Here is a 26,723-nt window from a genome sequence, read left to right on the forward strand (position 1 = left end):
CAAAGTTAGCAGTTCTGTGTATTTTCACCAGGGAAGCTACAAACCGTTCTACATCAGGAAAAAAGTCTCCACTACCCTTTCAAAAGTCTCGTCTAAAAACACGTTCATTTCTTGCACTGAGTAAAACTGTTGATCTTCTCTAGCCTGAGACGCCAGGTCAGAAAAGCCAACAGCTGCTTCACCAATGCTTACGGCTTCCACTTGTGCAGATAGCACAGTATCACTGTCGCCCTCTCCTTCATGCGCCTCTAAAGAAGGCTGAGACCCATCTAGAAGTACCCTTGCCCTACCCCACGCTCTGAGCTACTGGCACCTGTCTTCCTTCACCTCCGCTAGTGCCAGGCCCTGCTTCCTCAGACACTCGCCCTCTGTGCGGACAGATTAGCTTCTTATGACCCACATGCCCACACTCAAAGCATCGCATACTCCTCAACTCACGTATAACATATACGATCTACCCTCATAGGAAACTCTGAACGAAATATCCAAAAACATCAGCACTCGCCGTCTAAAGGACAGAACATGCTGGAGAGCCGAACTATTACAATTCAACGGAATCATCCTAACATCACTGGCCATTTTTCCAAAATGAGAAAGTTCACATACCCTGTCATCATTGGGAATAAACGGGGGCACATTTGAGATTGTTACCTTAGCTGTCGGTGAAACCAGAGGAACAACCGTATAAAACCCCGCTCACCATAATTCCTTCAAAAACACCACCACGGCCTTATTCATCCTTGACGCTGATATAATGTTCTCGCATCCTACAATCTCTCCGACCGCCAGCAACATGTCCTCCATCCCTACATCGGGCCTCCATTTGCACCACACCCCGTGACGGAGTGAGAGGGGCTGGGCGCCAGGTGAGCCACCACCATCCCCACACCCCACCACATGGCCCGCCGCGAAACCATCAGTACGTAATACACAGCCAATAAACCGCTTTGAGTACTGTTCATAGAAAAAACCCGAAGCCCCAGTTGCTGTCACAGAACACTCTCACATCATTCCCTCCATCCACCCACAATGCCCCAGTGAGAGAGAGAGAGACAATGAGAGAGAGAGAGAGAGAGAGAGAGAGAGAGAGAGAGAGAGAGAAAAACAATGAGAGAGCTCTAATATATTTAATCCTCCATGTACAGATTAAGAGGATGAAATTCTCTCAGCCTCCACAGAAAAAACCCACAACAGACACAAAATAACACAAACATCTACAAACTCTGAACCTCTTTGATAACCAGCTTTGCTGAACCTGGTTATGAGATGGTGAAACAACACCGAAATGAGCCAACATAAACAGGACCAACTTACTCAAGCCTGCCTGACCGATCCACAAAAGAACTGCACTGACTAGAGGGACGTAGCCGGAGACGCCAGCCAGCTTTCAGCTGCTTTTTACATTTTGAAGCATTTGTAGCCACATAGACACACACAAGAAGTCACAAACACAAGGACTGTACCTCCAGCACTTCTTCTTGATGATGTTTCCAAGGATGATTTCTGCTCTGAAACAGAAACAGCAATGACTAGATGAATAAATGTACAGCAGTATAAAGAAGAGCCCAATTCACTGTGGCTTAGAGAGAATAGTTTTTCAGCTTCCCATATACTGTAAAAAAATTAGAGGTCAGCTCAACTAGTAACAGATTACATGGCTTTTCTTGAGTTGATTCAACCTGAGGACACCAGGGTTCACCCAACTCAAACTTCTAAGATGAATCAAAAGTTCTCCCAGCTACTGTTTCTAGCATCTCAGTTAGATAAGTAAAAGTGATTTATTAATTTCCCCACTAGCTGACGCTCCTTCTATTCCATCTGGCATATTGTCCTCTTGGGCTTCCGGATATGGACACCTGTGGCATTGCTAGGATTTAAACTCACAAACTCCTGATGTTGAATTATTAGACAACTGCCCACATGCAGCGATGCAGTGCTTTAAAGTTAAAACAACAAACATTTCCAGTGTATTAAACATTAGTAGACACACAATCTGAGATGCTTCGTGTGATCCTGAATGTTGCAGTGGACTGAGCCGTCACCCTGAAAGGAGGTTGTGAGTTTGAGCCCCAGTGATAGTTTGATTTGCACTAGGCCTCAGATCTAATCAAGCTGATCAGTAATCTCTGACGGGCTTGCTCATGTCATTTGGGACACTGTGGCTGTGTCCCAATTCAGGGGCTGCCTCCTTCGGAGGCTGCATTTGAAGGCCGATTGTGTCACAGCAGCGTGACTAGGCTGTCTCATTTTGAAGCCTCCTTCATATGTGGCCGAGAAATGTGTCTTTTTCCATGGAAACAAAGCTTCCAAGTGGCGGATCCTTTGCCAGCCAACGTATCCTGAGGTTCAATCAAGGATTGCAGAACATGGCATACATACATAAACGTTTTTGGCTCCGTCTTTAAAGAACTTTAAGAGAACTTGACAGGCACATTGTTTTGTGACGCAGCCATAAGGGCGTGAAGGAAGAAACCTGCTGTAGAGCAGGCCGTCTATTTACAGTTCAGCCTTCGCAGGTCTATGCTGCCTTCAAAGGATGCAGTCCCTGAATTGGAACACAGCGTACATGACTAAGTGATACTTATTTAATCCCACCTCTGCATTTAACACATCCATGAAGTGAAACACCACATACACGCTAGCGAGCACACTTGCCCCGAGCGGTGGGCAGCCCTATCCACGGCGCCCGGGGAGCAATTGGGAGTCTTGCTCAAGGACACCTCAGTCATGGACTGTCAACACTGGGGATTGAACCGGCAACCTTCCGGTCACAGGGCCAGTTCCCTAACCTCCAGCCCACGACTGACCCCACGCTGTTGACACGCTGTTATCTATATGAATAGACTTCATAGGGCTTCACCAAACTTGGCTGACTACATTTAAACTAAAGGGGCAGATTTTTCACTGAACTATTGTGAGTTTGAGTTTTACTCACTTTCCTGCCGCGTACACCTCGGCTGTGTCAAACAGGTTCACGCCGCTCTCGTAGGCGATGGTCATCAGCTGCTCGGCCACCTGCACCAAACATACAGACACAAACTAAGCTTATTACAGTAGTGAATCTTTTGGAAGTCACTTCTAAACTTTTCATAACATTATAAACTTGTCTCTTTTCTGTTACCCTCCTATAGTAGTTTGCAGATGGAGGTTTTCCAGTCTGAGACTAGGAAAGCATCCTTTTGATGATGCATCATGAAGGTGGTGGGAAAAACTACAAGAGTGTTGTGAAGCATTTTTGGCTTGTTTTGGTTTTCTGCTAGCTGGCTAACTGGATTTCTTTATTGCCATGGGAGAAAATTCCCAAAAGTATCATGACTTATTTGCATAGTGCATGCTGGGTATTGTAACACAAAAACACAGATATAAATATCGCTGCTGTCTGAAGAAAACCTTGTATCTCCATTTTTGTCATTTTTCAGTTTTTGACCTAATTTGAAACTACCTGTTACGCTTTACATTGTGTGTAAATTTCATGCTCATAGGACCAAAGGAAAGGGCCCAAAATGATTTGGAAATTGTCTGGTTCCTTTGACTTATATTAAAAGCAAGCTTTTTTCCCTCTCTTGTAAAGTTACCATTTTGGACATACAAGGTTTTGTTCCGACAACAGCGACATTCAATCATGTGACCTTTCAAACAGATGAGGCTAAAGGGATGTAATGCTGTATATTATTACATAACATGATGTAACACAGTAAATGCTAGTTTTAGGAGAGAATGGCTCTTTACAGTTAGCATTTATTGAAATCATTCAGACAAGTCATCTCACAACAGGCCTCATCTGGCCTGTAAGACAGGTTCATATGGTTTGTCACATCTTCACAATTTTTTCTTTAATTTGTCTCGCAAATCATCATTTCATTTTTCTGTGGCTAAATATTGACATTGCTTCACTTTCTGTGGCTGAATGTCCACCATAAGCTGTAGTTTGCATTCGACTGATATCACACTTGTTGCTCATAGAGCTGCTGTCTGTACATTGTAAGTTAATAAAAGTATTTCAGCCAATAAGACGTAGTACGGTGTATTGCACTGTTGTAACAACAGCAACAGAAAACTGCTTTCATAGCATCCTGGCTGTTCAAATGTGTGCGGGTGTGTGTGTGTGTGTGGAGGTGTGTGAATATGCATGTGTTTGTGTGTGTGTGCATGTGTGTGTGTGGATGTGTGTGAATGTGCATGTGTTTGTGTGTGTGTGTGTGTGTGTGTGTTTGTGCTTGTGTGTGTGTGTGTATATATATGTGTGTGTGTGTGTGCACATTTGTTTGTGTGTGTGTGTATGCACATGTATGTGCGCCTGTGTGTGTGTGTGTGTGTGTGTGTTTGTGTGTGTGTGTGTGTGTGTGTGTGTCTCATTCTGCTATTTTATAACAAAGATTGCTTTTGAGGCGCTTTTCAAAACACATCTGGCTAATCTAATCTAATTCTCCTTCTCTGCGGCTCTGAGGATGAAAAGCTCTGCCCAAAAATCCAAAATATTCAGTCTTCACAACAGCGCCAGATGATAGATCCGACTATAGAAGAGGAACAGAGAGAAAGACAAAGGCGATAGAGAGAAAGAAAGACAGAGATTGGGATATGGAGAGAGAGAGAGAGAGAGAGAGAGAGAGAGAGAGAAGAATAAGAGAGAACGAAGGAGAGTGAGAGAAAGACCAAAGACATGTTGACAGAGTATGATCCCGGGGGGGTGGGACTGAATGAGATTAAAAGAGGGTGAAAGACAGAAAGAGAGCTGAAAGAGAGAAAGTGAGAGAGGGAGAGGGAGTGAACATGAGAGTGAGACAAAGTGACAGAAAAATAGATGCACATGGAAAAGAGCAAGAAAGAAGCAGACTGAACAGAAAACAGAACGAGAGAGAGGTGGTTAGAGAAACAGATTATAGATGAGAGAAAACTGAAAAGGCTGAAAGAGACAGACTGAATTACAGAGAGAAACAGACTGAAAGAGGCTGAAAGAAAGAGAGACAACTGAACAGAAAGACAGAAAGAAAGATTAAAACAGAGAAAGTAAGAAACTAAAACAGAGAGAGAGAGAAAGGGACTGAAAGAGAGAAAGAAACCAAAAAAGAATGAAAGACATGAAAGAGAGAAAGAGAAAGTGACAACAAGAAGGAAAGAAATAAAAAAGAGACAGTGAGAGAGAGTAATAGAAGAGAGGGAGAGAGAGAGAAGGACGGAGGGAGGTTGGCATTACTGCATTAGCTATTAAAGTTAATGCGACCCCGCCTTGGCTGAGTCCAGTGCCATAAAAGTCTTTTTAAAGTGCTGGACTTGTCTGTCCAGACAATGGACCTCATTGGCCCTTTAGAACCAAAGCCCCGCCCCTAACTCTCCAGTTACAGCCAAAAACCCTCCTGTCTTCACTTGTTAGCCTGAACACGGCTTCTAGCGTCAGGCAAAGAGCGACTCAGCGAAACAAAGAACGAAGGTGACCCTTCCAGCTAAATCAGAGAGTGAGAGAGAGAGAGAGGGAGGGAGGGAAAAGTGCCAAAGACCATCAAAGAGGTGCTGAGGAGAAGGAGTTAGAAAATAGCAAAATGGGGATGAAGAAAAAAGAAAGATTCAGCATATTGTATGAGTTCTAAGTAAAGTCTTTGGCACTGGATTTCTAGAGTGGCTCACGACCAAACACTGCGATACTGATCTAGGGTCAGTTTCAGCCTTCATTATCCTAATGTATAGGATTTAATGGACAACTGGGAACTGATCCTAGATCAGCACTCTCACTCGGAGAGGATGCATATGATCACTGTCGGAACAAAACTTCGTTTGTCCATAACTTTGGTAACTTTACAGGAGAAGAGTTCATGGAGTTGGTCCACCTTAGCAGCTATAACAGCTTCCACTCTTCACTCTTCTTGGAAAGTGTCTGTGGAAATTTTTGCCCATTCATCCAGAAGAGCATTTGGGAAATCAGACACTGGTGTTGGATGAGAGAGCCGCAATCTCTGTAGTTCATCCTAAAGGTGTTCAATGGGGTTGCGGTCAGGGCTTTGTGAGGGCCAGCCAAATTCTTCCACACCAAACTCACTCAGCCCTGCCTTTATGGACATTGCTATGTGCATTGGGGCTCAGTCATGCTGGAACAGAAAAGTCTCTTCTTCAAACTGTTCCCATAAAGATGGAAGTGTACAATTGTTCAGAATGTCTTGGTGCTGAAGCATTAAGATTTCCCTTCACTGAACCTAAGGGTTCTTGACCAACCCCTTAAAACAACCCCATATCATTATCCCTCCTCCACCAAACTTTACAGTTGGCACAGTGCAGTCAGGCAGGTAATGTTCTCCTGGCATTCGCCAAACCCAGATGGCCAGATAGAGAATCCTGATTCGTCACACCACAGAATGCATTTTCACTGCTCCAGAGTCCTTTACACTGCTTCCCTGATGCTTGGCACTGTGCATTTTGATCTTAGGTTTGTGTGTAGCTGCTCAGCCATAGAAAACCACTTTGTGAAGCTCCTAATGTGCAGTTCTTTTGTTGATGTTGCTTCCAGAGGCAATGTGATTCAGTGTGGATCATTCAACAGAGTTTGTGTGGTCTACGATTTCGTGGCTGAGCTGTTGTTGCTCATAGGTGCTTCCATTTCACAACAACAGCACTTACAGTTGACAGGGGCAGATCTAGTTGCATAACTCTCTGTGCTGATGGGTTGGTTTGACTAAACTGCTGATCTCTAGAGTTCACTCAGAAAGGTTGTTGAGGAGAGAGGTCAACGGAGAATGGCAAGACTGGTTCGAGCTGACAAAAAAGCTACTAACTCAGAAAACCACTCTAAAAATTCTGGTAAACAGAAAAAACATTGTCAAACATTGAGGTGGATGGGCTACAACAGCAGAAGACCAGACTTGCACCAATTTTCAATACTGCATAATTTAATTGCGATGTGAAATGTGCCATCCTGGAGAAGATTTAGAACTGTTTACAGTCACAAAAAAAGCAACCAAACATCTGAACTGTCACCAGAAGAACCTACCTTGCAGTGTGTTATAAAATGTGTAGTAGCATAATTGCTACAAATACCCTGACTGACGGCTGAGACATTGTTTAATGACTGTTTTGAAATAAGGTTTCAGCCTATTTTGCCCAAATGAAACTTCTTTTACACTCATACTAAATATAAAATCTCACTTGTAGGTTCACTGATCATTTTGGATATTAAATAAAATGGCAATATTCATGTTGTAGACATGGCAACTCCTGGTTCCATTCACCACCATTTTCCCTTACCTTTTCAACTTATGCTGAAAAATGAAAAATGACAAAAAAATAGAGATTCAAGATTTTGTCTGAACAGCAATGATATATAGTGAGGCATATTGTGTATCATAAAAATGTCGAAGCATTGTGTAGTACTTTTTTGCCATATCGCCCACCATTAAGTCGATGACCGATAATGTCTAAATCCAGAAATTTTATACGAAATCAGCCCCACTTAGTCTTACAGAGCTGACAGCTCTGCACTGCAGCACACACACACATTCATTCTTATGTATTCTAATCCGCCTGCCAGCATTAACCGCAGCCTCTGCCACTGTCCCCTGCCTCCTAACGTCTCTCGTCACTCCCTACAGTTAGTAAACTCAGGATGACAGCCGCAGCACAAACTACACTGTCACTTTGTATACAAAGCGGCCTGACGTCCATCTCACCGCGGGACAGAGCGCTGAGTCATCCAGCACCTCCCTCGGGTGTGTGTGTGTATGTGTGTGTGTGACTGTAGAGGATGACGACCGTGACAGCATGTCTTTCCTAAGTACTGAACCAGTGAGGAGACTGGACACCCCGGCAGAGGAAGAGAGGGCTTTGACCCTGAGGACTTGGCCTCTCTAACCTCTCGAGGGAGAATGATAAGAACCCTGCAGGCAGTGGAGCTGTTTACCAGCTCCTCTGCCTCAAACGCCCACACAGATGAATAAACATTAGTGCTGTTACTGGGACGTGTTCGTCCTCTGAGGACTGTCAAGGCCATCCCACATCACATGTCCAAATTAGGGATGGGAATATTTTCCTTTTTGTTTACATCTTACATCCATGTACAAATGCCTTGTGTTCACACTTACTGACCTGTATACTGTATACTATATATATATATATATATATATATATATATACACACATACAGTGGGGCAAAAAAGTATTTAGTCAGCCACTGATTGTGCAAGTTCTCCTACTTAGAAAGATGAGAGAGGTCTGTAATTTTCATAGGTTCACTTCAACTATGAGAGACAAAATGAGAAAAAAAAATCCAGGACATCACATTGTAGGATTTTTAAACAATTTATTTGTAAATTATGGTGGAAAATAATTATTTGGTCACCCACAAACAAGCAAGATTTCTGTCTCTCACAGACCTGTAACTTCTTCTTTAAGAAGCTCTTCTGTCCTCCACTCATTACCTGTATTAATGCCACCTGTTTGACCTCGTTATCTGTATAAAAGACACCTGTCCACAGCCTCAAACAGTCAGACTCCAAACTCCACTATTGTGAAGACCAAAGAGCTGTCGAAGGACACCAGGAAGAAAATTGTAGACCTGCACCAGGCTGGGAAGAGTGAATCTACAACAGGCAAGCAGGTTGGTGTGAATAAATCAACTGTGGGAGCAATTGTAAGAAAATGGAAGACATACAAGACCATTGATAATCTCCCTCGATCTGGGGCCCCACGCTTGAGCTCATCCCATGGGGTCAAAATGATCATGAGAACGGTGAACAAAAATCCCAGATCTACACGGAGGGACCTGATGAATGACCTGCAGAGAGCTGGGACCAAAGTAACAAAGGCTACCATCAGTAACACACTACGCCGAGAGGGACTCAAATCCTGCAGTGCCAGGCGTGTCCCCCTGCTTAAGCCAGTACATGTCCAGGCCCGTCTGAAGTTTGCCAGAGAGCATATGGATGATCCAGAAGAGGATTGGGAGAATATCATGTGGTCAGATGAAATCAAAATAGAACTTTTTGGTAAAAACTCAACTCGTCGTGTTTGGAGGAAGAAGAATGCTGAGTTGCATCCCAAGAACACCAAACCTGCCGTGAAGAATGGGGGTGGAAACATCTTGCTTTGGAGCTGTTTTTCTGCAAAGGGGACAGGACGACTGATCCGTGTTAAGGGAAGAATGAACGGGGCCATGTATCGTGAGATTTTAAGCCAAAACCTCCTCAGTGAGAGCATTGAAGATGGAACGTGGCTGGGTCTTCCAGCATGACAATGATCCCAAACAAACTGCTCAGGCAACGAAGGAGTGGCTCCGTAAAAAGCATTTCAAGGTCCTGGAGTGGTCTAGCCAGTCCAGAACTCCAGAACTCAACCCCATAGAAAATTTGTGGAACTAGTTGAAAGTCCGTGTTGCCCAGCGACAGACAGAAACATCACTGCTCTAGAGGAGATGCAGGAGGAATGGGCCAAAATACCAGCTACAGTGTGTGCAAACCTGGTGAAGACTTGCAGGAAACGTTTGACCTCTGTCATTGCCAACAAAGGTTATGTTACAGAGTATTCAGTTGAACTTTTGTTATTGATCAAATACATATTTTCCACCATAATTTACAAATAAATTCTTTAAAAATCCTACAATGTGATTTCCTGGGTTTTCTTTCTCATTTTGTCTCTCATAGTTGAAGTGAACCTATGATAAATTAGACCTCTCGCATCTTTCTAAGAAGAAGAACTTGCACAATCAGTGGCTGACTAAATACGTTTTTGCCCCATTGTGTATATATATATATATATATATATATATATATATATATATATATATATATATATATATATATATAGTAGACTTTACAGATGAACTGTGATGCTTGATATCAACTAGTTGCTGATCACGTGATCATTATAATAACAACATGGACACCTTAGAGAAGACAACAGGTGAAGAGCCTAGTGATTTCAGGGTCTGTATCTCTGATTTCCTGAAGGCTAGTAGTGTGGTCCAGGGCTCGTTAGAAAGGGCACAGTATCCTCTACTGACCTGTAGAGTTTAGCTTCTTCCATAGGGACATAATACCCTATAATCCTGTAAAGCCTGAAATAAATAACTTTTTTTTCAAGTTAGGATGCCTACAGGTGAGGGTCTTGGCAAGGCTAACTCGGGTGCGCCTAAGTCGGAAACAAATTTGTAAGATTCCAGGGTTCATATTTCCAGTCTCCTGAGGCCTAGCAATGCAATCCAGGGCTCAGTATAAAGGGCACATCATGCTGTACTGTCCTATGTAGTTCGGCTTTGTCAAGGATGTTTAAAGTCACGTGTTGCAAAGCATTCCGCTTTTAAGTGGTTTTATTCATGGCATCATCAGCATTTAGTCAATGTTGACTCGACTTTCAACGCATAACCGCCAACTTTTAAAAATCTGGGTTTTTCTGCGTCTCACAAAGAGGCAGGTGGAACAAAATCTCAAATTTCGACTCATCAGACCAAAGTACAGATTTCCACTGGTCTAATGCCCATTCACTGTATTTTTTGGCCAAAACATGCCTCTTTATCTTGTTATTCTTCCTCAGTAGTGGCTTCTTTGCAGCAATTCGACCATCACGGCCTGATTCACACAGTCTCCTCTGAACAGTTGATGTTGAGATGTGTGTGCGACTTGAACTCTGTGAAGCATTATGTGTAATCTGAGGTGCTGTTAATTTGCAGTATCTGAGGCTGGTAACTCTAATGAACTCATTCTCTGCAGCAGAGGTAATTCTAGATCTTCCTTTCCTGGGGTGGTTCTCCTGACAGCCAGTTTCATGTTAGTATTTGATGGTTTTTGTGTCTGCACTTGAGGATACATTAAAAGTTCTTGCAATTTTCAGGACTGACTGACCTTCATGTATTAAAGTGATGATGGTCCGTTGTTTCTCTTTACTCAGTTGAGTGGTTCTTGCCATAATATGGATTAGAAAAATAGTTGATTAGGGCTATTTACTGTATAGAACTGTGTACCAGCCCTACATCTGCACAACACAGCTGATGGTTTCAAACACATTAAGAAGGCAATTCCACAAATGAACTCTGGACACATTTGTTCATTGAAAACCATTCCAGGTGACTTCATGAAGCTGAGTGAGAGAATGTCAAGAGTGTGCAAATTATTTTAGACATAACTTAAAAAGGCCTGTTGCCCTTTACAATGTGTCAGAATTTCATGATGAACAGACCAACATAAATGGTCCAAAAATACTTGGAAAGTATTTATTCACTTTCACTCGTTAAAAGTTAATAACTTTTTTCCTTGTCTTGTAAAGTTGTGCAGAGGCCACCCTTCATTTATACAATGTGTCCTTCATCACAGCTTCCATTCTTTACAAGACACTTACTTTTTTTTCAAAGACATTTTACAGAAATGAAAGAAAAAAACTTACTTTTTCTAAGAAATGTTACACACTCCCAAGTTCAATCATAGAAGTTGGTTGTATTTTCTCCTGATCAACATAATCCCAAACACATTCATTGACACTGAGGCCTGGATTCTGGAGTGGTCACAACATTGTTCTGAGAACACCAGCTTTGTGTTTTGTCTATGGAAATTTCAGAAATTTAGCCTTCAGTTTTGTATGACCATTTAAAACAACTGGATTAAGGTTTAGCAGCCCCCCCTTCCCACAGCATCATGCAAGAAAGACTCAAAGACTTTGGCCTTTTTTTTTTGCTCATTCTGAGCTAATCCTGCTGGCTACACTGTTCGGTTTGAATTCAAAGTCAAAGCCCTTTTGGAACAGAGAAACGATTACAGGCAACAAACAGAACCTCGGTGGGACTTTGTTAAGCTATGAGCTGTTCCCCCAACATGAGTGAGAACTCTGAAAGCTGAGATTCTTACTCAGAGCTTGGTTTCCCTAAAGCATTTTAGCATAACGATGCCTGTTTTGATGACGACAAGCTTTGGGAAAATGCAGCACAGAACTTCTAAGAGAAAAACAAGTGCTCGGTCTTACCTCATCAGAAATCTGACCTCCAAATGTCACCCAAGTACCTGGAGAAGACAGAATAATTGAGAAGATCATTAATACAGGTTCTAAATGTTTCTCCAGGGCAGATATTCAGCATAATGTGTCTTCAAAGTCCTTCTAGTCAGCTGTTTCATTTTCCATTCCACGCGCACACATCTCTCACACAGCCAGGCAGAATTCCTTCATCTAACAAGTGATTATCCTGGTCCAACCTGCTAGCTCTGAAACACATACATCTGGGGAGTGGGGGGTTATTACAATGGCCTCATTGGTATTCCCGGCACTGTCCCATTAAACCCCAAGTAAGCACGGATTTCTAAAACACTGAATAAATGATTGTGTCCTCATGCATTTTCATAAGCAGCTTTAGGATGCTCATTTTCTGAAAGGTTTAAGAGATCTACAGTGGTCAAAAACAATCTGTAACCAGGCAACTCTATGAGCAGAATTGAGCAAAGGCCTCTTGTGTGCCACTCTGCTCCATATGTTCATGGTATGCAGTTCCCTGTGGAGTGTTCTTTCAGGATTTGGTTGTGAAGAACTTGCATTGACTTCTAAAAGAAATTCTTTCCTGGAAGCGAAGCAACTGTTATTCACAAGCTGTGAAACACAACAGTGGTCCCTGCCCGTCTGCTTCGTCTTTTGGCCGCAATTCTGAATTTCTTGTAGACTGGGATTTTAGCCACTGCTGGTCGACCTGTATGACCGTACACTTTGGCGCTCTTGCAAATTCAGCTACTTTCTTCACACTGAGGCCTTTTCGTACCCAAACGCAACCACTGCCAATCATTAACATATGCGTTGCCATTTTCCACACATTGAACAAGACGTTCATTGCACTATACCACCTTTTCTCAATCTATGAATCCCGTCATACACCCTGCAGGTATTTATAAGCAGCTCATCCTCATGCAACACCATCTGCAGGAACCTGAAGTTACCACCACCTTAAACACGCCAGGTGAATAATATTTTTGTCAACAGGTTTAAGTCTGCACTACCAACTTTCTCAGTTTGTTTTATTAGCAAGAAATGATAACACGGTAAAAATGGTCATCGTTTCTCCAAGAGTTTTGATAAGCTATAGTGATAAATAAAGAACTTAGAGTGACTTAGAGTAAACTACAATTCCCTTGATAAAGCTGGTGATATTGGCAACCTTAAAGGGTTAATCATATCTTCCATATCTATATTTATGAATTCACTAGTTTCCCCTCTATCTATCATTTGCACCCAAGACAGGTCCTGGGCCGTTTCCCATGAATGGCTCCTAGAGAGGCCCCATCCCTCCAAAAAAGAGGGCTATAAAGATGGTGCATACAAAAGCACCTGCACTGAGTATCCTGCCATCTCTTCACAATAGATTTCAGAAAGGCAGGACAAGCTGACAGATACATGTGACAGCACCGTAATAAAGACATTCACAACTTCCCAGACTCACAGTCTCACTGACAGACAGAAACAAGATTGGGAAAATTTTGTGAAATCTGCCTCAACCTGAACTCGATTCCATGGGGTGGTCAACTTTTGGAGTGACAAACTTTAGAAAATAAAGCCTTGCAGTGGGGAACCCTCTGGGTCTTCAAGGCCTTCAAAGAAGGCTTAATGGTTTCTCTAAAAAAAAATCTTTAGGTCTTCTTAATTTAACATAATCAGCATATTTATATTCAAGCTCTGCAACTACTGTAGTGTTATACATCCTGTATAAATAAAAATAATGCGTGGCCACACCTTATTAACGTGTGGGAACGAGATGCTAATGCGTGGCTACAACTTAGTAAGGCGTGGGAATGAGATCACGGCTTACTAAGTCATGCCCACGCATTAGGATCTCGTTCCCATGCTTTACTAAGTTGTGGCCATGCTTTATTTTTATTTATACAGGATGTCACCAGCAGGGCTCTGTAAGTTCTCGAATCCTTGACATCATATACTCTTGGTACACAGCTATTGGCTTAAACAAAGGGATTAAAATCTTGAAATGCCCAGTGAAAAATGATCAATTTAGGACGTTTTCTTCACAGAATAAAGGCAGACACAGCCAAGCAAGCGCTCTCATTGGTTTGGACTTCAGTTGTTGGACTGAAGGCTTAACATGTCAGAATAACCACTTACACAATAAAGAACAGTGGAAACAACCCATTTTTGATTTTCAAAGGGTGGGACCAACATTTGAGAAAGAGAATTCATGTCACAAGTGATAGCCTCACCAATGGACATGGAAAACAATAGCAAGTCTATGCTAGAGCTCTTTACTGAGCTGTTAATAACTGCAGCAAGATGGAAATAAAACATGGAATGTCTTTTACAAGCTTCAAGTGTCTGATTTTCATCTAACACAGCCAAAAAAGTTCATATGAATCACTGTTAGCTTAGTGCTCACATACCACGAAATACCATGTGTGCACTAGCAGTATGAGCTTCAGTGTAGAGGTGTTGCTTTCCTGCTTTTCTGACCAAAGTTTGCAGCCCGAGTTGAAGACTTACTGTAGGTGTAAAAGTCAAGGAAAGGATTGTCATTGAAGTCTTGAAGTAATAGCAGATTTTAGCTTAAAGGTTGACAGATTTATAGCCAACAGAATCCTGAACTGCTAACTAAATGGCTATGGAGAGTAAGCACTCAACGTCTACCTGCCCGAGGATGGGCAGAGGAGGGGAACGCAACCTGAAGACTGACACCAGACTGCCTAAAATCTACTCGGCCCAGTTGGCAGGAGGGAAACAGTTTATAAATAGCGGCCACTATTTGACACCAAGCCTCCACTGTGGAAGGGCCTGAATTTACCACTCAGTACTCATTAAGCGGCGGGGACAGGGGAGAGTTTTTCTGCCAAGCGGGCTGTTGCGGTGGGGGTTATGCTGAATCTCCCTGAGGGATGTGTATAGCCTGGCACTGGGAGCGCTTATTACCATAATCCTCTCCGTGCTGCAGTTCATTGCTGCTCTGAGGTGGCATAAAGCAGTGGAAATTGAGTTAGATCACAGCCTGAAACTTGAGAACTGCTAGATTCAGCGAATACGCTTTTTCTCCTTTCAGTGTCTCAGCTGAAGGATTTGGAACTGGCTAAAATGGTCAGGAGTCTCCGACCTTTCTTTGGCTAAAACCAGCTGCACAGTTGGCGATAACTGCAGTCTAAAAAGCCTTACATGCATGTCACACTGTACGGGGTGCAAATTCTGAGCGGTATCATTTATGCTAATGTGTGTCGAATGCAAGGATATATAATGAATATAAGAAAGTGGCCACATTCTGTTTGGATCCATCAGCATTTCCTTCAATAAGTTTCTCTTTCAGCATCATCACCAATGCCACCCTCTTGTCCACTTGTAGTTAGCGCAAGTTCTGAGTCATCTTATGCTGTTCTGTCGAAGGCTGTGCTCACAAGGTCTATGTCCAAAATTTAGGACACTGCTGTGGGATGCAGTAGATGGACTGCTGAGGAACATTAAGAGCACGAATTTGTGAAGAGTACGTCTTACAGGACAACATTCATTAACCGTTGCAGACCATCAGGAAGACATTCAATGGGGCAGTGCCCCACCAACCAATCATCAGGTCCCACTAAACCCCCAAAAACAAAATGAAACTTAACATGTGCTGCTACTGTACTTCTTGACACAAGCCTCATATTAAAGGCTGTATTGATTAACATATAGTTGAAATACATCACTTGGCGGCATTTACTCATTTGGACAAATCTGGCGGAGGGCCTCCAGAAAAAACACAGAAAACACCTTGTTGAAATATGCAAACTTAGACTAGGAGCTCAAGTCTAGCAGTCTGAAGTTTCTCCAGCAGGGGCAGTATTAGCCACATCAGAGCTTACCATTTATAGAAGAAACAGCGATACACAATGGGTGGACCTAACAAACTTTCAAAGTTTAATACCAAAACAGTTGGTTTTACTGTTAAAGATCTTCCAGAAATCAGTTACAGCTAAAAAGCATGTAAGTTAAAGGCTGTATAGAATGCACTTGCAGTGGATTCTATATGGAAAGGATTTATCTGCTGCTGCTAAAATTGTTATGGCAATATGTTATCAACCCTATAATGTTTGATACACAGTCATTTTGACCGATTGTAATACACTACAGGAAGTGTAGGGGGCGATGTGGCTTGCATTGTTTCGCAATAGAAAAGAAATCTTCTGAAAATTCAGTGGTGTGAAGGAAGAAGAAAGGCATAATAGTTTGATTAGTCGATTAAATGATTCATAGTTTATAACATATTACAAAAGCATGTTAGTTGCTGGCCCAGCTGTATGAAGAATGTGCATAGATTGCAGGACTTATCAGAACTTAGCCCTCCAAAAGCGCTCTGTACACCTGTTTCAAACCATGAAGGGCTTGATTACTAATAGCTGTTGTTTCAGAACAGGCAAACACTAAACTGCTGTCAGCCTGCATGACTGGGAGTGAAAAAGTAGTGCTACAAGCACAATGTTAGTTTCTACAGAAGAGGCCTCAGGTGACTCTGCAGCAGTAACACACAGAGCGGAGGAGGTGGTCAGCCAGGGTGAGGTCAATTATACAAGAAGAGGAAGTATAAAGAGCAGTTAGAGCAGTGGGCACTGCACTGAGGACAGCAGCATGACTGTACTACAGACAGACAGACACACTCTGAATCAGAAAAACAGTTACTTTGGCTAGAGGTCACGTACATTCTGGGAAGGTCAAATGCAGTAGTTATGAGCAGCCAGTGTTAACACAGTGTAAGTAGATGATACACAGAAGAGAACTACATTGCTCTGTTAAACTAACAGCCTGGGTCTTATGGTTTTAATGGTTTTTGTTTTCTTCTTTTTGTAAAATTGAGATCTGAGGTAAAATACAGTGTAAAAATGCCTCAACAGAATAATCACAAACGCTGAAAACGTGTAGAAATATCTTTCCTTTGGACGAGGCCTGGATCAGCCGATGGGTTTTATTGGTGTTGCCAATGGGTCAAAGCAACTAGGGGCCCCTGCGAGAAGTTATGATAAAGTCTAAGCAACTTTAGGTCTAAGGTGGGAACTTTACTAATGGCACAGAGGTAAAAATGAACTAACGCTGTGTCCTTACAGTGTGAGACAGCAACAAAACCAAAACACTCCCGTTATAATCAAAGAATCTGTCTACACCAGATGTGAGCGGCAGAGAATGATGCGGTGCAACGTTGTTTTTGAGTAAAGCTCATCTTTTGATAGGTCTGTCGTTTGTTTACGCTTTGACTTGTTACACACTTGATGTTTCCGGTGTAGACATCCTACAGGCCTTGTGACACAATGTAATATTACATCTGAATGCTCGTTTGCTGTTAGGACAGGGTGCAATTTTGCCACAGCCAATCATAATCCTGACGCTCTCCACGTCTCTCCTAAACATCAGTTTATTTTTCTCACCCTCTCTTATCTCTCAAGCGTTAAGGTTTCTGCGGTGAAACAGCATTCCTGTGAATGGACACCATGTTGCCAAAAGTATTCGCTCGTCTGCCTTCATGCACATATGAACTTGAGTGACATCCCATTCTTAATCCAGAGGGTTTAATATGATGTCGGCCCACCTTTTGCAGCTATAACAGCTTCAAATCTTCTCGGAAGGCTTTCCACAAGGTCTAAGAGTATGTTTATGGGAAGTTTTGACCGTTCTTCCACTGATGATGAACGAAAAGGCCTGATTCGCAGTCTCTGCTCTAATTCATCCCAAAGGTGTTTGGTCCACCAAACTTTGACTCCTCCATCGGATTGCCATTAGTCACTCCAGAGAACACGTCTCCATTGCTCTAGAGTCCAGTGGCCAGTCCACCTGTGTTTGGTGATGTAAGGCTTGGATGAAACCCATTCCATGAAGCTCTCTACGCTGTTCTTGAGCTGATCTGAAGGCCACATGAAGTTTGAAGGCCTGTAGCGATTGACTGCAGAAAGTTGGCAACCTCTGCGCACTATGTGCCTCAACATCCGCTGACCCCGCTCTGTCATTTTACATGGCCAACCACTTTGTGGCTGAGTTGCTGTCATTCCCAATCGCTTCTACTTTGTTACAACACCACTAACAGTTGACTGTGGAATATTTAATATTGAGGAAATTTCATGACTGGACTTGATGCACAGGTGGCGTCCGATCACGGTACAACTCTGGAATTCACTGAGCTCTTGAGGGCGACCCATTATTTCATCAATATTTGTAGAAGCAGTCTGCAGGCCTAGGGGCTTGATTTTATACACCTGTGGCCATGGAAGTGATTGGAACACCCGAATTCAATGATTTGGATGAGTGAGTGAATAATTTTGCCAATATAGTATACCTAAAATACAAAGTGCATTATGTGACTGAGGAATCTGTAAAACCGAGACCTGAAACTTCGACAGAGCCAAATACAAAATATCAATCAATCCAGTTGAAAAGTTGACTCCTTGTTGTCAGTGACCTGTGCCATCAAAGGCAAGACATAAATGAAAAACAAAGAATTCCACACCGATCACGGCAGTACGCTTGCTGTAAATTCATGACAAAATCATTGACCACTCCTAAAAGCCAGGTAGGGGCCCAACAAACATTTATGTCCAGGTACCCATAATGTGACGAGCCAGGCCTGCTTAGGATAACACTGAGCCGTCCCTTAGCCCCTTTTCACAGCAGCCTGTTTGGAGGTCCCTTGGCTGAAATGTGCATTTTTTCCTTCAATAACCTTGAGTAATTTTTGTAGGTGAACTAGAAAGTCAGCATTTATAAAATTATGTTTTATTGTGCTCAATGCTGATAACAGTATCACACTTTCGCCTTCCAAATCTCGTTTGGTGGCATAGACTTATTTTAGCCACGCCCCTGCATTTTAGAGCAGGAAATTAGGCTTCATCCCTGTCCCTCATAACCACATGGTGACCAGTTAGATCCCACTGATTTAAAGTACGTGTCCCAAAATCTGAAAATCCATGTGGATCATCAAGAATGGTCACCACTGAAACACACATTATCTGTGTTTTTTTGTTTTAATAATATATAATGATATTATGTATATCCAAACCTGTATGTATGTATAAACCTGTGTTTTGTTACTCATGCACAGGCTAGCGTTTTTGAGTTCTGTTCAAAATGAGCAAACATTGCCATTCCTGAAAACAGTCACACCTGGAACATTTGGCAAAGTTCTGGTAGTGCTAAGACTCTTTTGTTAGTGACAGAATCATTTCAATAAAATTATTTTTCATTCATTTTAATAAAACAAAGATAACTAAGGTATTGTAAAGTGGAGCGAGGAGGCAGACGCATGTGCTGAGTAAAGCGAGATTTATTTCGGGCAAATCCAGGGTTGTAGTCAATACAGTCCAGGTTCAGGTTGTCAACATGAAAAGCAGGAGGGACAGACATGACAAGGAAAACAGAAGTCCAAACACTTAACAAAACTCTTCAAACAATACATATACTAAAAACACAAGCCTTACATCAGACAGCACATAAAAACAATTCAAACAATCAGTACATCTAACATCAAACAAAGACCAGTGAAAACAAAAGGCAAACACAGGGCTTAAATATGACAGCGGGAAGACAAGGGACAGGTGAAAACAATCAGGGGCGGGGTCACAAAACAAGGGGGCAGGACTAGGGATACCAAAACAAAGAAGCACGTGGACTATCAAAAGGTAAACAAAAAGCGCATGGGGGAGTGGGAGGAGCCAAGCAGGTGACAGGTATGGGGTCACTCAAAGCAGGTTTCCCATGTAAAATTCAAGTCAGTTAAATTCTGAAATGTGTTTTCAACCCTGACTTGGAAGAATGATCCATATACAAAATATTGACATCAAAACCACATTAAATATATATTTGTAATATGCATCCTCTACAGGAAACACACCTAAAAATGGCATTTTATTTTCCACAGTTTCAGAGGAAACGCTCTGGACAGGTCATCACTCCATCGCAGAGCAGACAGACAGACATATACAATCACATACACATTCACACCTAGGGGCAATTTGGCATCACCAACTGGCCTGAATGCATGTCTTTGGACTGTGGGAGTAAACCCACTCAGACACAGGGAGAACATGCAAACACCACACAGAAAGGACACCGGTTGCCCGGCCGGGGAATCGAACCCAGGCCCTTCTTCCTGTGAAGTGACAGTGCTACTCATTGCACGGGTTAAAGTTCATGTTTTATTGTCTTCCAGTATGTTAATAAATGCAAACTAAATGCAAATAAGCGATGATTGTGCATTCAAATATGCAGAAGTGTGTTCTCTGCAGAGTGTGTGTTCACTCATTTTCACATAGAAAACAAACAAATGTGATTTGATCCGGAGCGCCCAAACTTTTGCATGTGACTGCTGGCTGAAAACACAGACAAAACAAGGTGTGGTTCTGGTCCACAGAGCAATGCATGTTGTTCAGAAAAACTGCTGAATGGCCAAATGAAACATATTGATCCAGTTTTCTCCCTGATTCTGCAGGCCTGTCAGTGTTCGTCAAGAGCCAATTACAGTGGATGAAACCAGGCCAGGATACATCGACTCTGAGCCACTGAGCATCGATACACAGAGTACTTTCACTAAACACTTCAGTCATCGCCCTCTTATATATTCACGAATTTTAAGAATTATGTACTTGCACTGTTCACTGATAGGTGAGTCTTGACTCCATAGAAGCAAAAGTACACACAAATTTCAGGCTATTAGATGGCTGCTCATTCTGTATTTACCAATGTGGTGTAGTTCTATTCAGTTTTATAGATGACAGTAACGCTGCGCTCACAGGTTTGTGGTAGACTGACAATTGCAAAGTGGATATTCTGGTGTTTAACCTCTTCAACTTCTTGAGACCACCGGTGTGCACTTCATCATATTCTTCATAACTTTCATATTTCATAAGCTACATTCAGGGGGGGGGGGGGGTGGTATGAGGCTGTAACTGTCTTCTTTACAGTCAAATAGATGGGTAATATCATTTTAAACCCATATAATAAAAGAAGCTTTTTTCTACTGAAAGTTGATAAACTATAAACAGATGGCGTCTCTTCAGTGATCTGCTCTGTAAATATTATTTTTTCATAAATATTATTTATTTTATAAATAAAGAGCATCTGAGATTTTTGGCTTTCAGCAGTAAATTGTAATCATATAGCGATATGTGTGATCATAAAACACTTTTTTTGTTAATTTGAAGGGAGCTTTTATAAAGAATTTCATGCAGTTACTGAATAATTTGCCTTGCGATTTGGTCACATAAATTCAGATGAACAAAGCAAAATATACATATATATTTTATATATAATAGAATAAGAGGTAAACTGGAGCCATGATGGATAATTCAGCCACTGCAAATGGCAATGCTATGCAGATCGCTGTGGTAAGTGGAGCGTTTTTTCAACATTTGCCGTCAACCGCAGCGATGGAATAAATCTCATGCTCATATTTCAGGGAACCATGGATGCCAAACATCTCGTTGAATTCCAGAGGAAATAAAAATAAAAGTGAAAAAGGTCCATGGATATGGTCCGATGCTCTTAAAAAGATGGTTCTTCAAGGGTTCTTTAGTAAAGACAATACTTCTAATTAGAACTGGTTCTATATAGAACCATTTCATGCTTAAATGGCTATTTCCATGGTGAAATAGTTCTTCAGATTGATGGAGAATGTGTTGTATGCAGTTCTACACTCTTAACAAGGATGGTTCTTCTAGGGTTATTTAACAAAGACAACAGTTCTATTTATGAATCATGAGCATTCAAAGAACTCTCTGCATGATTAAATGGTTCCTCGCATGATGAAATGTTCTTCAGATCGATGCAGAATGTGCTGTATATGGTTCTATATAGAAGTTACAGCCAAGTTAGCTATGATGCCCTAAATGTAACTGAAGCCCAGCAGTGAGGCGCTGAACTTTACCCTGCTCTGCTAATAGACTGGCTGGGTCGCCTACAGAGCCGCACTGGTAGCTGTTAATGAAGTAATGCTCTTTTCTTTATTTGAGGGTCCCATTTCATAGGACAAGGTTTCAACCACCAACAACCAAGTGAAAGGTCAGTGTTTGGTCTCAAAAGTCTTTACTAACACCAGCTCAGACTTCAAAATATGGACTCATTTTTTTGGCCAAAATTAAATAACCAGGTTCTCAGGCAAAGGCATATTTGAGGGGGCTCCTAAGTTGTGGGCTGGAGGTTAGGGAACTAGCCTTGTGACCGGAAGGTCAGCGGTTCGATCCCCTCACCCGACAGTGTGTGGCTGAAGTGCCCTTGAGCAAGGCACCTAACCCCCAACTGCTCCCCGGGTGCCGTGGATAGGGCTGCCCACTGCTCCTGGCATGTATGCATCCCCTAGTGTGCATGTATGTGGGTGCTTCACTACATGGATGGGTTAAATGCGGAGATCTATTCCTCTGTGTGTAAAACACAGTAAGGTAATGGTTCTGAATGAATGAGAATGAAGTGGTTTCCATCTAACCGCTGGCCCTATTGTACGTAGATTGTGAGTTCGAGGCCTGGTGATGCCTCAGTCATGAATGGCTAGGAGTCCAAGAAAGCATAACTGGTCTCATTCTCCAAACATGGGCAGAATGGACCCCCTCTCCCCAGGTGATTCAATGCCCACCGACACTGTGCTAGTGACAGAAAAATATGCCAGCTTAACTCTCTCAACTTGGTAATGGAATGAGTGGAATTGGCCATTACTTCATTTGGGAGGAAAGTGAGTAAAAAGCCATTTGGTGTATTTTAAAAAATAATCCAAAATGCTAAACTACACCAAAATCATCAAATTTGTGCTGAATTCTTCCCAAAATAAAGCTAATGAAACAGTGAAATCAGCAATTTATGCTATTTCTCTGTGACAGATGGGGGCATTAGAGAGAGAGATGGAGAGAATGATGAAGAAGGAAATGGCATCTGAGAAAGAAAGAAGAAAAGGGACTGAGAAGGTGTAAATAGGGTGAATTTCACAGCTGTTCTCTCCTCTTCCAGTCACATGCCATCAGTATCGATTGGTACAACAGTAGCTGAGATTGTTCTGCAGTGTCAGTTCAAACAGGCTTTCGAACTCACCCCCTCCATCCAAACCCAATCAATGCCGTCCTACCATCCACTCCTCTGGAGGTAGAGAACACAATCTCTTGCCTAGACTGCTTGTCAAACGTTCGGGGACTCCTAGCTTTCTGAAATGTTGTAATACAAATGAGTATTCATACAAATGACTTTTTGTCAGTTTGCAACAATTAGAAACACTAAATTAAAAGCACTTTAGATCCCGATCAGTTTTGACAACTGAAAAAAGTGCCTGAGTTGCAGTGGTGGACTGTAATTATTAGAAATTGGCCTTCGTTTCAAGTCATAAATGTAAAAACTCAGTCAAAACTTGAGAACCCACCTGTATGATAATGCTAACTTATGCGCTAAGCTAATGACACTTCGCTTTGACATTTCTTTGCCCATTCTGTATTGAACACGGCCATCTGAAGCTTCTCAAAGACGTTCCATGTTTTGCTGGGGTTCTATTAGTTTGTTAGTGCTAAGCTAATTGCAATTTGCATTAACGCTTTTTTGCCCATTTTGGATTAAACACAGACTTCTGAAGCTTCTGAAAGACCTTCCATGTTTTATGTGAAGTTCGTGACAGACATGTCAGCATATATTTTGCCTTGTAGCAGTTTCAGTGACTCAGTATTGAGCTCTGGTATAGAGCTGCCTCTGCTGTTTTCCTTTTCTATCAACCCATTGATTTTGCTGCCACTCATATTCAGTCAGTGATGTATCTAGAACTTCCAGAGAGCCTAGCGTGATGTTTTTTTCTCACTACATTGGTCCCACCTACTGGAAATCCAAACGTGATTGGTTCTTATGTTGGTAGTCTAACTCATTAGGCCTTCTCTTCAGCTCTTAAAGTCCTAACCAATGAAAGAGCTCCTTTAGCCACATCTACTGAGTTATTATAGGGAAAACAACATTCCTGTCTGCTGGGTGTTTCAAAAATGTAACCTTTTTGTTCCCATTCAGAACTTAACAATGCAACAAGAGTAGTACTTGAAAGAGATACTTGCAGAGTAAAAGCACAAGTATGATTATAGTGAATAAAAATGAACTAAAAATTACAGCCTTGTGTTTAGTTCCCAGAAATCATTAGACATTTTCTGAAGGTCTAGAAAGCCCTGTAGGCATTCTGAAGGCCTAGAAGGACCTAAAGGACACCCAGAAACATTCAAACCTTTCAGGTGTTTAAAACTACCTTTGAGCTTAATAGAGTTTGAACACATGCATTTAACTTTAGTTTGGAAAAGAAAACTGTCAAATTATTATTAAGGCAAAACATCCTCTTAATACCAAAGAAGACACTTTGGTGACCATGAAGCTGAGCACTGAAGCCAAATACACTCACAGGATTAACATGTGACTGTTTGACGTGCACAAAAAGCTTTGCAGGTTTTTTATTTATTATTATTTATTTTTTGACAGCCACTGAGTATCATGCCACAACCAGGAACATCCAGCTCTCCAGTTCACTCAAACAAACAAGAGTGGCTTTTCTTGGGGATTTGGCCACGAATTCTCTCTTGTCCAGTGCTTGGAGAGCCTTCAAAGAACATCAGAGAGATGGCAGAAGCTTCTTCCTTGAGGAGTCAAGAAATGAGAACACACAGAGGAAGCCTGCTATCCTTATTTTGTCCAGTGAGAGCAAGAGAGTTTGCACGTTCCAACCAGTTAAATAACACCATATAGAAATCATATATACTGGAAATGATTCGAACTCCTCCATGATAGTGTCTAACTGGTGTTCATACAGCTCATGAATTCTAGTTACAGTGGAGAAGTTGTTGTGGGGAACTGGAGCTCACTCACTTATCAGTAGGTACAAGGCAGGAAACGCCCTGGAGAGGTCGCCAGTCCATCACAGGGCAGACGTACACAGTCACACTCACACCTAGGGGCAATTTATTATCTCCAACTGGCCTAAATGCATGTCTTTGGACTGGGGGAGGAAACTGGAGCACCCAAAGAAAGCTCACATAGATACAGGGAGAACATGTAAACTCCACACAACAGGGACCTGGTCACCCAGGGAATTGAACATGGCCCTTCTTGCTAAGGGGAAAATGCTACCGTGCTGCCAGAACTGGAGCTTCACTTTGCCACTGCTTTTCTGGTCAAAACATTAAGTACAAGTTATTCAGTTTTCAACATCAGAAAAATATTACAAAACATACACCGATCAGGCATAACATTATACTATATAGGTGCACTTTGCAGTTCTACAATTACAACTGTAGTCCATCTGTTTCTCTGATACTTCGTTAGCCCCCCTTTTTCCCTGTTCTTCAGTGGTCAGGAACCCATGGACCCTCACAGAGCAGGTACTATTAGGGTGGTGGATCATCCTCAGCACTGCAGTAACTCTGATGTGGTGGTAGTGTGTTAGTGAGTGCTGGTCTGAGTGGATCAGACGCAGCAGTGCTGCTGGAGTTTTTAACACCTCAGTGTCACTGCTGGACTGAGAATAGTCCACTAACTAAAAATATCCTGTGGGCAGTGTCCTGTGACCACTGATGAAGGACTAGAGGATGACCAAAATGGACAATGAAAACAAGGAGGTGGTCTTAATGTATATTTAACAGCAAGTTGCACAGAAGACTCATCTGCTGAGCCCCACATTCGGTGGCTTACTAGATCTACAGCATGGGTAGGGCGACACAGTAGCTACTGCTTTTGCAATACATTTGAGTTCGTTTTGCCACCCATGCTCAAGATCTTCCAGCAGGCTGCTGAAAGTGGGGCTCAGCAGCTCCAACAGTGACAATGACCAATGACTGATCCTAGAACAGCTGCCCCCTAGGCCGCAGTGGAATCTTTATACCTAAACCCATCTTCATGTTGCTTTATACACATGGCCTAGTGGCCCTGCAAGGCAGCCTGTGTGAGACAGACAAACAGAGGCCCAGCTAGTAAGACTAGAGATACACTCAGACATGGTAGCTTTGACATAAAGATCAGCTAGACCAAAACATGGGGTCTAGTTAACCTCTCTCAAAACAAACAGTGCTGTGAAAAGGTATAAACTGTCTGAGCGATTAGCCTTGCTAATTTCACCTATTCTAATATGCCTGGACCCTAGTTATGACTAAGCCTATGAATATGAATGCATCTGTGCGTGTCACGGATTAATCATGGTACGCCAACACAAATGACTAAATGGACAAATATTCTCAATTCCACATGTGGCCTTAGCACGCTTGGTCTGAGGACAAGGAGTTTTGGTAAAAAATAAAAAATAAAAAAATAGGGGTTTGAATCTCTACTGCACAGTTTGATTGATTTCAATTCAGGCTGCCAAGATGTGATTATGGAAAGATTCCAGATACAGAATGTTTTATAACATTAAAAGTCCCCTATAATGGAAAATAAATGTATTTCTAAGATATATTTTTATATTTTGTCATTTTTTTACAGAATTTGGAAATACCAGCTGTCCTTTACAATGTCCTTTTTTGATGAATTGACAAATAGAAAGCACTTTTCTTTCTCCTCATGAAAACATTCCCCACACCATTACACAACCTCTACCAGCCTGGACTATTGGCAGGTTGGATCTATTGATTCATTTAGTTGGTGCAAAATTCTGACCCTACCATCTGTGTGCCTCAGCAGAAACAGATTCATCAGACCAGGCAACCTTTTCCCAGTCTTCAGCTGTCCAGTTTGGGTGAGCCTGTACCCAATGTGGCCTCAGATTCCAGTTCCTGGCTGTCAGGAATGGAGCCTGACATGGTCTTCTGCTGTTGTAGCCCATGCACCTCAAGGTTCAATGTGTTGTGTGCTCA

The 26,723-nt window shown here is 42.1% G+C and overlaps 1 protein-coding gene across 3 annotated transcripts in view; it reads right to left on the reverse strand.

Annotated features, from left to right (window-relative positions):
* The window catches only part of kcnab1a (potassium voltage-gated channel, shaker-related subfamily, beta member 1 a), a 245,703-nt gene that overhangs the window by 50,309 nt on the left and 168,671 nt on the right, over window positions 1–26,723 (reverse strand). For all 3 annotated transcript variants that reach the window (XM_017715430.2, XM_017715427.2, XM_017715428.2), the window contains 3 exons: window positions 11,929–11,966; window positions 2,936–3,015; window positions 1,464–1,508 (listed from right to left, as the gene is read on the reverse strand). In XM_017715430.2, the coding sequence (XP_017570919.1) occupies window positions 1,464–1,508; window positions 2,936–3,015; window positions 11,929–11,966 (163 nt within the window). The remainder of the gene's footprint in view (window positions 1–1,463; window positions 1,509–2,935; window positions 3,016–11,928; window positions 11,967–26,723) is intronic.

This window comes from Pygocentrus nattereri, chromosome 7 (assembly GCF_015220715.1).
Source record: "Pygocentrus nattereri isolate fPygNat1 chromosome 7, fPygNat1.pri, whole genome shotgun sequence".
NCBI lineage: Eukaryota > Metazoa > Chordata > Actinopteri > Characiformes > Serrasalmidae > Pygocentrus > Pygocentrus nattereri.